The sequence below is a fragment of the Mesoplodon bidens genome, assembly GCF_964165515.1.
Source record: "Mesoplodon bidens genome assembly, chromosome: 5".
NCBI lineage: Eukaryota > Metazoa > Chordata > Mammalia > Artiodactyla > Ziphiidae > Mesoplodon > Mesoplodon bidens.
In genome coordinates, this window is record NC_138161.1 from 137,983,217 (window position 1) to 137,997,249 (window position 14,033).

At 45.1% G+C, this 14,033-nt stretch overlaps 1 protein-coding gene across 1 annotated transcript in view; it reads right to left on the reverse strand.

Annotated features, from left to right (window-relative positions):
• GRK7 (G protein-coupled receptor kinase 7) overlaps window positions 1–1,427 on the reverse strand; it is a gene marked incomplete at its 5' end in the record, with an annotated part of 35,267 nt that extends 33,840 nt beyond the window's left edge. The window contains 2 exon segments of the mRNA XM_081235209.1: window positions 821–853; window positions 855–1,427. Of these exon segments, the coding sequence (XP_081091335.1) occupies window positions 821–853; window positions 855–1,427 (606 nt within the window).
• Between the last annotated feature and the right edge of the window lie 12,606 nt (window positions 1,428–14,033).

A 14,033-nucleotide genomic window follows, 5' to 3' on the forward strand; every position in this document is an offset into this window, starting at 1 on the left:
AATGGGTAGTAGTTGTTAATGGGCACAGGGGTGATGAAAATATCTTGGAACTAGATAGAGATGGTAGTTACACAACATTGTCATGTACCAAATGCTATTAAGTTGTACACTCTAAAATGGTTAATGGCTAATGTGACTTTTACCTTAAAGAATTTTTTTCAACTTAAAGAAAGCTGAAGGGCTTCCCTGGTGGCGCAGTGGTTGAGAGTCCGCCTGCCGATGCAGGGGACACGGGTTCGTGCCCCGGTCCGGGAAGATCCCACATGCCGCGGAGCGGCTGGGCCCGTGAGCCATGGCCGCTGAGCCTGCGTGTCCGGAGCCTGTGCTCCGCAACGGGAGAGGCCACAGCAGTGAGAGGCCCGCGTACCGCAAAAAAAAAAAAAAAAAAAAAAAAAAAAAAGAAAGCTGAGCACAGCATTGGTGCAAAACGGATTCCAGGCTTTAATTCAAGATGAGTGTTTTCTTAGCTCTCTGAAGTTTTTCCCGAATTACCTCCATGACCGCAATTAAGGGGAAAGGGGGATCTCCCATTGTTTGCTGCTATCATATTTCAGTGTATGCCTGCCTGTTGCAGACCCCACGATAAAGATTCTTGGCCAGTTCCACATTTTGTTAGTTTTTCCTATGCCGTTCTCATTTTATTTCATGCGGTGACCAGAAAGAAGACGTGAGAGCAAGCTAGGAATTCTTTCTCCACGTGTGGTACTGAGATTAGTTCTAAGTTCCCTTGAGATTAAAAAAAAAAAAAAAAACGAGGTAAAATAAAACTCTAGTATGCTGTCTATTTCGTCTTCCAGCCTGGCTATTCTGAAACACTTACCTCCCCAAAACCACCTTTCCCCAGCACCCGGAAACTCTTTGAAGTACTTGTCTGACACGGGTTGCGTCTCAAAGACTTTCCACTGCAGAAACTTGTCATAGAAGGGGCTGGCCAGGAACTCTAGGAAGGGCTGGTGCTGCAAGAAGGCCGTGGCCTCAGCCTTGGCCACCTCCACCAGGGATGCTTGCTCTTCCTCCGTGGTGGCTGCTTGGCACTTGGTGACCAGAGCCGGGCTGAGGAAGGGGTGTGGGTGCGCCGGGGAGGCCGCACAAGTGGCCACCAGCCCCTGCAGCGTGCTGCCCTTGGCGGGACCCTCTTCGGCCAGCTCCCAGCTCTGCACCTCCTCCAGGAAGCCCACGGCCTCCTGGAACGCGGGCACCGTGGCTAGGAAGTCCCGGAAGAGGCGGCGGCCTATGGGCTGCTGCGCGCACAGGCTGCGGAAGTCGTTGGGCGGGGCCTGGCGGAGCTGCTCGCCGCTCTGCGGCCCGGGCAGCCTCAGGGTCCGGCGTCGGCGCTGCAGTTCCTTGCTGTCGGCATCCGAGGACTTCCGCGCCTGCAGGTAGGCCGTGTTGGCGATCAGGTTGTCCAGGCTCCCCATGTCGACCATGGCTGAGCACTGATCGTGCTCCCTCGGCACAGAAAAGGAAGGATGGAGGGCTGCGGCGGGGACGCCGTCAGGCCCGGGCCAGCCGGCTGCTCTCCGGTCCAAGGTGCAGTGACTTCTGTGGGATTTACAGCGAAGCTTCGGGTCTGCGGGTGGGACGGATGGAGGGTGAGGAAAGAGGTTTCTCTTGTAAGAAGCTTTGCTGGCTAGGTATAGCCGGCCAGGGAAGGGCGCCTCACAGGTCACCCACCGAGGGGAAAGCAGTCTGTGACACCTGCACGGTCTACCTGTTCATCATGGGGCCTTTCTCATCCACACCTGCTCCCTGAATCCCCAGCTACCAATTTCCAAAGGAAAGGAGTCATCATAAGGTGGTGTGTTATTTGTTGCTGACAACAGTGTTTTCAACTATGTCTGATTTTACGTGTTTCCCAGCAGGTGCAAGCTAAGTGAACTCCTAGGAAGGACAGGTCAGGAAGACGAGCTGTGAGAAGCTGGAGAGGTTTTCTTCCTCGTGTCTAGCAGCCTGATCCAGAGCAGGTTACAGAAGGGGATGCTCTGAGCTGTGAGTCACGAGACGTGTTCCCAGAGGCCCTTGGGAACCCAGGTCGTGGCCCTCAGAGTGGGCTGTGGCTCTCCCGTAGCCGGCGACACCCTCTACAGCCTACAGAGATCCTCCAGCCATGGCTTTCTTAGTTCTGAGGAATCTGTGACCTACAGTACCCAGTTAAAAAGGGGAGGGTCACCTTGACCCAAAACATCCCGTGAAATGACATCAGCAGGAAAATCACACCACTTCACATCATGTGGTCCAGACTATTCCAAGGGGACAAGCCTAACAAGGGGAATCTGAAGGCGAAGGAGCTGTGAGTGGAGACCCCGAGCCGTGAAGTTCCAGGCATGGCCCTTCGACACCTCGGCCCAGGCTCCCTCATGAAGCCAGGAAGCTTCCCTCCACAGAGATCACTCAGAGCCGCCCCAGACCACGACCTCACAAAGAACAGAAATTGGTTTAGACAGAGATCAGGCTAAGAATCTCTGCTCCAAAAATAACACTTGTGTCCTACAGGGAAAGAACACTCAGGCTTTTTCTTCACAAAGCAAGGCTAAGGCAGCTTAAAAACAAAGTCATTCAGTATTATGCCAGAGTGTTTAAAAGGCGGGGGAAGAAAAAGAGAGAGAGAGAGAGAGAGAGAGGAAGGAAGGAGAAGGGGGAGGAAAAATACCTGGTGAGTCTTTTTCCAAACAAACAACCTGTAGCACACTCTGTCAAAACATCATCGTGACGGCAGTGGTCTTCCTGACAGAGCCTGCTGACCGTCCCCCAGAGCAGATACACACTTGGCCTCATGCTACCAAGAATTATGTAATGAACTCGTGGGTGCCCTTTGGCTTTGCACTGCTGCGCTGTAAACCCTCAGCCCAATGGCAGAGGTGGGGGATCTGCACGAGGGACCACCGCTCGGAACCATGCCATCTGCTTTGCAACCCACGCTAGAAATGTTGGGACTTTTTTTGTTCTTGATATGTCATTCCAGGCCCACATTTCTGAGTAGTGAAAAATCAGTCTGAGACTCTCTCCGAAGGAGGAAATGCCTTTTGCCGGGGTTCTTATGAATACAGTGGCAACAGGGCAGAGCTTTGAGAAAATAGTCGAATTGTCATCACATGACTACTTCACCTTATCGCTGAAAAAAGAACGTTTTTCGCTGATGACCATATCTGCTATGAGCTGCTTGATCCCACTCGCGCTGATACTTTCTTTTATCCCCGAGTAATCACTTAACCCAGCACTGTCCAGTAGATAAATGCAAAGCCACATACGGAATTTCAGATAGTCTAGCAACCACATTAAAAACAGTAGAAAGAAACATGTGAAGTTAGCTTTAAAATACATTTTACTTGGCCCAGTATATGCCAAATATTATCATTTCAATATATAATTGATATAAAAATTGCTAATGGAATACTTTACATCTTTTTTGTGTCCTGAGTTTTCACAATATGCTTTGTATTTTACACTTACCAGTTCTAGCCACACACATTTGAAACGCTCAGTAGCCACATGTGGCCAGTGTCTACCTTTTTGGACAGCACAGACAAACCTTTTGGATGTAGCTTTGTCATTTATAAATAAGAGAAAGTTTTTCTTATGTTTCTTTATTTTCTAATCAGAATACCATAGACCGTCTGAGTTAAAAAAACTCTCTTAGTAATTAAAAATGATCTGACTGATGAGAACAGAATTTAAATAATATCTGACACAAAGTTTAGAAGTTATAAAATGATTATACATTGACCACTGGCCATTTTAAACAGAGTATCATTATTTTCAAAGTTTTACCCACCTGAAAAAAAAAAGTCTATTTAAAATGGAACACTCTATGTGATTACTAACAGTTAGGGTCCAGGGCTTTTCCCAACTTGATTAAACAGTCATTTCAGGTCCAATTAAAGAACAGCACTGAATCCTTAGCTTAGAAGCACAGCCAAGTGCTGGACACATTCAGGATACCCTGCGCCAAAGGGGAAAGATATCAGAAATCTTGGACTGGAGATGTGGCCCTATGGTTACAAGCACTAACTCCAGCACTGCTTGGGAGAGCTAAGTCCTGGCTTTAGTGAGTCCGAGCTGTGTGACCTTCTGCAAGTTATTTAACTTCTCTGAGTCTCAGTCTCATTATGTGAAAACAGAGCTAATGTTGATTCTTCTTTTTTTTTTTAAATTATAGTTTGTGTACAATATTACATGTTACAGGTGTATAATATAGTGATTCACAATTTTTAAAAGTTGTACTCCATTTATATCGGTGTTGATTTTTGAGTAAGTTCTTGAGAGAATTAAATGCCAAATAGTGCCTGACACAAAGAAGTGATCAAAAAATATTTGATAAAATACTTTTTATCAAAGTATAAAAGTATCACTTTTATTTTATTTATTTATTTATTTATTTTTGGCTGCGTTAGGTCTTTGTTGCTGCTCGCGGGCTTTCTCTAGTTGGCGGTGAGCGGGGGCTACAAGGACTTCTCATTGCGGTGGCTTCTCTTGTTGTGGAGCACGGGCTCTAGGCATGTGGGCTTCGGTAGTTGTGACTCGCGGGCTCTAGAGCGCAGGCTCAGTAGTTGTGGCACACCGGCTTAGTTGCTCCACGGCATGTGGGATCTTTCCTGACCAGGGAATTGGCAGGTGGATTCTTAACCAGTTTGCCACCAGGGAAGTCCCTAACCTTTAAATAATGACTATCAATCATCAAAACCTGATCCAGAATTATGCTTTTCTGATATGCAGATTGGAGACAAGAGATACCTATGCAATGTGGAAGAAGGTGGGTTCCATGCCCATCTAGCATAGAGCTGCCAACTCAGGGTCTCACATGACCTTGGAAAGCTGTGGGGACCCGTGGAGCAGGAAGACAGGGAGATCGGATTCATTAAGTGACATGCAAGACTTAGAACAACAAACTATTGTAACTAAGCAATTTACTATATTCTGCCATAAAAAGGAAGACTAAACTCTGTCATGTGAAAGGAGGAGATATTTCAGTTTGAAAGAAAAAGCAACTTTGATGCTAGGAAGAAAAACAATGAAAATATTTTAGTATCTTTTATGTGTAATTTTGTAACCTAAAGAAAAGGAAAAAATGCTCTTTACCCAGGTCTTCCATTACATTTTGTATCATGTGGTTTGGAAATGGATCATGGCAGATGTACAAAAGAAAATGAACTGTATGTGTTCACACAATGAGATTTTAAACATCTATAAACAACTCTCCAGAGAGTGAGAGATTTTATTAAAGAAGACTAAGAGATTATTAGAGAAGACCAAACGATATAATGTTAACAAAGAGAAAGCAAAATAAAGTCCACTAAACGTATATTTGGTAAGTGGGGGAAATGTGGGAAACAGCAAGAGAAAGTTCTTGTGGTTATAAAGAGTGAAACAAGGGAGTAAAAGTCAAAGTTATTCTTAGTAGAACATAAAAGACTATTGTGGAAGTGCAAACTATCAGGTATAAAGTTAGCTTAAAGGATATATTGTACAACACTGGAAATATAGCCAATATTTTATAATGACTATAAATGGAATATAACCTTTAAAAATTGTGAATCACTCTAATGTACACCTGTAACTTATATAATATTGTATAATAGATCAACTATATATCTGTGTATTCATTCATCCTACAGGTAGAGAGAGAGAGAGAGAGAGAGGGAGAAGATAGGTAAATAGATAGATAGATAGGACGTATTATGTCAAGTATTGTTCTAGGCACTGGGTATGCAGCTGTAAACAGAATAGAACTCCCTGTCTTTATGGACATTACATTTTAGTGGATGAGAATGTCAATAAACAAAATAAGTAAAATATATAACATAATAAATGGTGGTGTTACAAACTACCCAAAAACTTCATAGCCTAAAATAATGACTTATAACTTCTCAGGATTCTGTGCTTTGACTGCCAGCTCTTTGCTGGTCTCACTCAGTGGCTGCATTCAGCTGGCGGTTGGCAGACGGCTGAGCTCAGGTGGGAGAGCTGGAAGCCACTGGAAGTTTTCAGCAGAGGAATGCTATGGTGGATGGACGTTTTAACAGGATCATAGGCTGAAGTGGGAAAGGGTAAAAACAAAATCAATTTGGAGTCTATGGCAGTAGCTCTGATGAGAGGTCAGTTGAGGCGGTAAGAGGGTTTGTTCCTGAGTTGAATGTGGGGTGTGGCAGAAAGGCAAAGGACAGGGTGAACTCTGGGGTTTTGGGCCTGAGTAACTGGAAGAATGAATTTCCCCTAAACTCAGCTGAAAATCCTCTTGGAGGGGCAGGTTTCAGGGAAGATGAGGAACTCAGTCTTGTACCTGTTCAATCTGAACTGCCTATGGGGCATCCGAATGGAGATCTTAATCTGCTGGATCTATGGGTCTGGAGCACAGGGGAGAGGCCTGGGCTGGAGATATCCATTGTCACCCTGCATATAAATGGCATGTAAAGCCGTGGGACTGGATGCAACACACCGGGGTGATAGCAGAGAAGAAGGCTGAGGACTGAGCCCTAGAGGTCGGGGGTAGGGGGAGAGGGCAGTGGGGAAGAAGGAAAGCCGGCAGAGGCTGCTAACCTAGGAACCACGTGCAGAAAGGGTGTCCCGGAAGAGAGTGATCAGCTGTGACAAATGCTGCTGGTAGGCCAAGCGAGATAAGGATTGAAGAACTGACTGTCGTTGATAGTTTTATTTATTGGTTTCTCTGTGAAGCTGAAAAGGAATATTAAATGGGATGAAAGATAGTGATTTTACTTATAAAAGTGGGTACTTAAAAATGAGAAGTTGGGCTTCCCTGGTGGCGCAGTGGTTAAGAGTCCGCCTGCCTATGCAGGGGACACGTGTTTGTGCCCCGGTCCGGGAGGATCCCACATGCCGTGGAGCGGCTGGGCCCGTGAGCCATGGCCACTGAGCCTGCGCGTCCGGAGCCTGTGCTCTGCAACGGGAGAGGCCCCAACAGTGAGAGGCCCACATACCGCAAAAAAAAAAAAAAAAAAAAAAAAAAAAAAAGAGAAGTTATGCTATGTATAAAGGAAAACCAAGAAACCGACCAACCAACCAACCTAGTAGTATTGTCAGGTGGGTGGCACACCAGCATTGATTCTTTGGGCAGATAAATGAATTCTGTTCAAGAGTTTTAATTCAGAATTTTTCCAAGGTCTAGTTTTTTTTTTTTTTTTTTTTTTTTTCTTTCTGCGGTATGCGGGCCTCTCACTGTTGTGGCCTCTTCCCGTTGCGGAGCACAGGCTCCGGATGCGCAGGCCCAGCGGCCATGGCTCACGGGCCCAGCCGCTCCGCGGCATATGGGATCCTCCCAGACCGGGGCACGAACCCGTATCCCCTGCATCGGCAGGCGGACTCTCAACCACTGCGCCACCAGGGAGGCCCATAAGGTCTAGTTTTTACTAGCAAATCTGACTTTGAAATATTTCTGTTAGTGATCATAATCAAGGATATTTGAAATCACTACTGTGCTGTGCTACATCTTCTGGCGGAGGGCCGGGGGTGGTGGCGAGGGAAACAAAGTTAATACAGTTCTGATTAATAGCAATTAAATATGCTATTTTAATAAAATTCTGAAACAAAAAATGTTGCAATTTGAAGGGCACTAGGGAGCTTGGCAAGAGCAGTTTCAATGGAGTGATGTGATGAAACCCTTATTAGAGTCGGTTCAATAGGGAATGGAAGGAGATAAACCGGAAGCAGGCAGTGTAAGCTTCTCTTTTGAGGAGTTTTGCTCTGGTGTGACCACTGGAGTGAGCAGCCAAGGTAGGGGTGGAGAGCACACGATCACTGGAGGAGAGGAGGTCAGGGGATTGAGAAACCAGGGTATTAGAAGCATCATTCATGTGAAGGATGAGATCACCACGAATTATCCAAAGAGCAGTGATGGAGAGACTGACAGAGAGCCAGAAGCTAGCATCTTCATCCAACAAAGGGGAGTGACCTGTGAGGCCATTAGTGAGCAGTGGAGTCTAATGACATGAGAGTGCAACCTGGGTGGTTTCAGGGAGGGAAACAGCAACAGAGAGAAATGAAGACATCTCCCACAGTGCCAGGTCCAGCGGTATGAGGGACCAGGAGGGTTGCCGAAGGAGCAGTGCTCTCGGGGGAGAAGCAGGTTTAAGCCAGAATAAGAAAGTGAAAGGAACTTTTGGAGAAGGATGAGGATGGAGGATGTTCTGTTGGTGTGAGTATCAGAGGGCACAGAGGAAGAGTTTCAGAAGTTGGAGAGGAGTGGGAGACGAAGGAATAAAAGGGAATTTAAAGAACGACTTCGGGGGCTTCCCTGGTGGCGCAGTGGTTGAGAGTCCGCCTGCCGATGCAGGGAACCCGGGTTCGTGCCCCGGTCCGGGAAGATCCCACATGCCGCGGAGCGGCTGGGCCCGTGAGCCATGGCCGCTGAGCCTGCGCTTCCGGCGCCTGTGCTCCGCAACGGGAGGGGCCACAGCAGTGAGAGGCCCGCGTACCAGAACTACTTCGGATTAGATTTCAGAGAATGCGACTGGGAAAGCCTGGGTTTCTTGCGCTGACTAGGGATGAAGAGCAGGGTGAGATTGACCGTCTCCAAGCAGGTGATGGTGGTCAGAGTTTTCCAGGCAGGGAGGGGTGTATGCAGGGTGCTAGCGCTGGAGCTCCCACTGGACCACTGTGGCCAGAGTTGAGAGAGGTCTCATGTGGAGCCCTTGGGCCCCTCCCACCTGGTCCACGGAGGAGGAGCTGTCAGGGGGTTGGTCTGACCTGAACTGGGAGGGCCTGGAGTATTCACATGGTTAGACGATGGGTTTGAGGGCTGCGTGTGGAGACCTCATAAGGACTTTAAGAGTAAACTCCTTTGACTTTGCATCTGCCTAAAGGACCTAACAGCAGGGCTGTGGAGAAGTTGGGGGGGACTCCAGCATTCCTAAGCTTTATTAGGTATCTGTATGCACTCATAAATCCACAATTCCGGGCCATCTGTCCAACAGAAACCCAACACTACAGCCTCAGGGCTGTCAAGGACTATATTAACCATAAGGTCTGGGAAAGACGCACATCCATATCTTTATCCCCAAGAAGATCTAAGCCTGTTAGAAAAGTTCAGAGTTAGTGTTGTTCAGTTTAGAGTTCAGTGAAGAATTTCAGGCTACCCTAAAATTTCCATCTTATAATAGGGGGCGGTTCTAAGAGTTTGTACATTTAAAACCCTGAGAAACATTCTAGAAGAGAGTTGGAAAGAAGAAAATGTTTGCTCTTTTAAAAAATCACTTCTTGCTTTACTTATTTCTTCTGCATTTTGCTAAACTTCTTGAAAATGTAACTCTTCTAATGAACTCCAAGGAGCTTTCTCAGATTACCTCCACAGGGGACCAGAACAAGATGAGAAAACACAATTATTTTGATTTGAGTGCTTTCTTGAAGAGTTGAACAATAAGACAAATGGAACAACCATTAATGCATTTTCCACTTAGTAGCAAATGTAAAAGGGTGTTGGCTGTGACCTTAAATAATAATATCCCTTTCTCTTTTCTAAATTTATTTATTTATTTATTGGCTGTGTTTTGGTCTTCGTTGCTGTGCGTGAGCTTTCTTTAGTTGCGGCAAGCGGGAGCTACTCTTCGTTGCGGTGCTCAGGCTTCTCATTGTGGTGGCTTCTCTTTTTGCAGAGCACGGGCTCTAGGTGCACAGGCTTCAGTAGTTGTGGCACGTGGGCTCAGTAGTTGTGGATCATGGGCTCTAGAGTGCAGGCTCAGTAGTTGCGGCGCACAGGCTTAGTTGCTCCGTGGCATGTGGGATCTTCCCGGACCAGGGCTCGAACCCGTGTCCCCTGCACTGGCAGGTGGATTCCTAACCACCGTGCCACCAGGGAAGTCCCCATTTCTCTTCTTACATGTGGGTTTATCTTACACAGAGTAAAATGTATAGATCTTAAATGTACAGTTTGAAGAGTTTTGACAAATGTATAAACTCATGTAACCATCACCCAAGTCAACTTATAGAACACTTCTATCACCACTGAAAACTTTCTTATGCCTTTTCCAGTCAATAGCCCCACTGAGAAGCTACCATTCTTCTGATTTCTATCACTGCAATTTAGTTTTGCCTGTTCTTGAACTTTGTAGAAACAGAATCATGTAGTTAAGTACCCTTTTATGACTGGATTCTTTTGCTCAACACAATGCTTTGACATTCATCCATATTGTAGCATGTATCAGTTTTTCCTTTTTTTTCTGCTATTCAATCATTCCATTCTATGAATAGAACATTATTTTTCTGTTGATGGACATTTGGGTTGTTTCCAGTTTGGCGCTAGTATAAGTATGAAGAAACCTCCTTTAATTCATCTATGTCTCTCTGTGGACAAATGTTTTCATTTTTCTTGGGCAAATACCTAGGAATAGAATTGCTGGGTCATAGGATAGATGCATACTTAACTTTTTATGATACTGCTTTCTGTTTTCCAAAATGGCTGTTCCATTTTTCATTCCCACCAGCAATGTAGGAGAATTTCAGAGCCTTCACATCTTCACCAGGACGTGGTGTTATCAGTCTTTTAAACTTGAGCTGTTCTACAGGGTGCGTAGAGGTATTTCATGGCAATTTTAACTTGCATTTCTGATTAGGAATGTTAGGTGTATTTTCATGTGCTGACTGCCTATTTGTATATCTTCTTTTTCAAAGTACTTTTCAATTATTTTGCCCAATATCCAGCTCCTTAATTAAGCTTTTGGTGATAATATGGCCTCATCAGGCAGTATTCTGTTGACTGATCATGTTCTTTAGTAGAGAAGCTGAATGTTTTGTAGGAAGGCAGTGAAGGCAGAAATAGGATAGCTAGGTAAGAGCATTAGATATATATCTTTCCAAACACTTTAAATTTCTCAGGATGACTGTAGAAGTAACCATTTTTTATTTGTAAAAGATTCCATGTGCTATTTCAGTTCAAAGTTTCAAAATACAAAGACCAATTACTCTATAATCTCTGCATAAAATCAGAGTTAAGGAAAATATATAAAAGTGGTGTTACAGCCTATATAACATGATTTTTTATAGAGTTATATTTTTGAGACATACAATTTTATTAAAGGACTATCCAAATTTGTGTCATAATGGACATGTACTAAAGTCTCATTAAATTTTTTTGCTTTACAAGTCAGCATATCTAAAAACATAAACACACGGGCTTCCCTGGTGGCACAGTGGTTAAGAATCCACCTGCCAATGCAGGGGACACAGGTTCGAGCCCTGGTCTGGGAAGATCCCACATGCCGCGGAGCAATTAAGCCCGTGCTCCACAACTACTGAGCCTGCGCTCTAGAGCCCACAAGCCACAACTACTGAGCCCACAAGCCACAACTACTGAAGCCCGCGCGCCTAGAGCCTGTGCTCCGCAACAAGAGAAGCCACCGCAATGAGAAGCCCGCGCACTGCAACGAAGAGCAGCCCCCACTCGCCACTACTAGAGAAAAGCCTGTGCGCAGCAACGAAGACCCAACACGGCCAAAATAAATAAATGTATAATAAACAAGACGACAACAACAACAACAAAAAACGTAAACACAAAGATGTCATTTCAGAGAGAAAATGATCTCTAAGATCCTTTCCAATTCTAAGAGTCTATGAGAACAGGTCTCAGATCTGCCTCCCTGAAGGCGAGGGACTTGAGATATTTATGGGATAAATGAGCAGAGTGGTCTTAGGCATGGGGAAAGGTGACTGGAGGTAGAGAAACAGTGAGGTAATCAGTGTTCTGTGCAGGTGTATCTGGGTTACATGCTTCTTCGTGGGATGCATGATCAAAAATGGAGGTGCTTAGCATGGTCTGAGGGTGGAGTTTTGGGCCCTCTAACATCAAAAGGTCATTTATGGGACACCCGTGCAGGCCCAGTTTTGAGATCGGTGATCCCAACCAGTCTCATCTGGCTCAAACTGGACAAGAGCTGACTCCAATTTCCTAAGAAACAACTTAAGCCCCCGTTACTAGCAACCCATAGGTCAGAGGTGTTATCTATAGGGGTGGTTAATGACTCTTGTGATAGATTACCTAGGCTGTGTGAAGCTTGGAGGGTAGGCAATTAAGGAAAAAAAAAACTAAAGCGAGCTTAACCAGTAAAGGCAGGTTACAAGCAGAGGGGTTTTTAACAAGGTGTTCCCTTATTTGCTGTTCTGTAAGACAAGCTCAAGAATTTCTGTTAGTCACCAGCTTCTGTGAACCCTATGGGGCATGGTTTCACATGTAGCAGCAACTCCCCATGTATAAACAATTGTTAAGTTATTTGCTAACATGAATCGTGGCAGATAATATAGGTTGATTCATTCAACACCTATTCCCAATTACGTTTCCTCTTTTATCCCTCTACTGTAACAGCTGGAAAGCCAAACTTCATCTCGCTTTCCCTTTGCATCTAGAAGGGGCTGTGTGACATAATTCTGGCCATTGAGTAATAGACTAAAGACACTGGGAAGGACAGCCCTTCCCGAGTAGAAGTCAAAGTCTTGCTAAAGAAAAAAAATCCTTTTCCCCCTCACATTTCTCCAAAAATCTGAATACGAGGCATGCAAAACAGCAGCCATCCTGGGACTGTGAGGGAGAGGGCATGAGAATGAGATTTTAAGATGAAGGTGTCGAGAGCAGAAAGGAGAGAGTCTGGTTCCTGATGGCACTGCTGACCATTGTACTAGCCCTGGACTTCCTACCCTAGGCTTCTTATTGCGTGAGACAATTGTCCTCTATCTTTTTAAGCCGGTGTGGTGAGTTTTTCTGTTATTTGCTGCCAAATGTATTGCCAGCTGATTCACTAGTGTTTAAAAGAAGATACCAGCTGGGCTTCCCTGGTGGTGCAGTGGTTGAGAGTCTGCCTGCCGATGCAGGGGATGCGGGTTTGTGCCCCAGTTTGGGAAGATCCCACATGCCGTGGAGCGGCTGGGCCCGTGAGCCATGGCCGCTGAGCCTGCGTGTCCGGAGCCTGTGCTCCGCAATGGGAGAGGCCACAACAGTGAGAGGCCCTCATACCGCCAAAATATATATATATATATTGTAATTTTGAAAGTATAAGAAATTTTTACAAAACTTAAAGAACAGGAGACTGTCAACAATCTTTTTTATACTTAATACTGGGGTGTTTCAAATAATTTTGAATTTCTGTATTTGGGTCTTTCCCCCTTAGGTACAATAAATTGACCAGTTAAAAATGTTTAATTCTTGGCCATCATCAAAAAAGTCTACAAACAAGAAATGCTGGAGAGGGTGTGGAGAACAGGGAACCTCCTGCACTGCTGGTGGGAATGTAAGTTGGTGCTGCCACTATGGAGAACAGTATGGAGGTTCCTCAAAAAAACTAAAAATAGAGTTACTATATGATCCTGCAATCTCACTCCTGGGCATATATCTGGAGAAAACTATAATTTGAAAAGATACATGCACCCCAATGTTCATTGCAGCACTATTCACAATAGTCAACACATGGAAACAACCTAAATGTCCATCAACAGATGAATGGTTATGGGCTTTCCTGGTGGTGCAGTGGTTAAGAATCCGCCTGCCAATGCAGGGTACACGGGTTCGAGCCCTGGTTCGGGAAGATACCACATACCGTGGAGTAGCTAAGCCCATGTGCCACAACTACTGAGCCTGTTTTCTGGAGCCCACAAGCCACAACTACTGAAGCCCATGTGCCTAGAGCCTGTGCTCTGAAACAAGAGAAGCCACCACAACGAGAAGTCCACGCACCTCAACGAAGAGCAGCCCCCACTCACCGCAACTAGAGAAAGGCTGCATGCAGCAATGAAGACCCAACGCAGCCAAAAATAAAATAAATGAAATAAATAAATTTATAAAACACAGATGAATGGTTAAAGAAGATGTGGTACATATACACAATGGAATACTACTCAGCCACAAAAAATAATGAAATAATGCCATTTACAGCAACATGGATGGACCTAGATATTATCATATAAGTGAACAAAGTCAGAAAGAGAAAGAGAAATACCATATGATATCACTTATGTGTGGAATCTAAAATATGACACAAATGAACTTTTCTATGAAACAGAAGCAGACTCACAGACAGAGAACAGTCTTGTGGTTGCCAAGG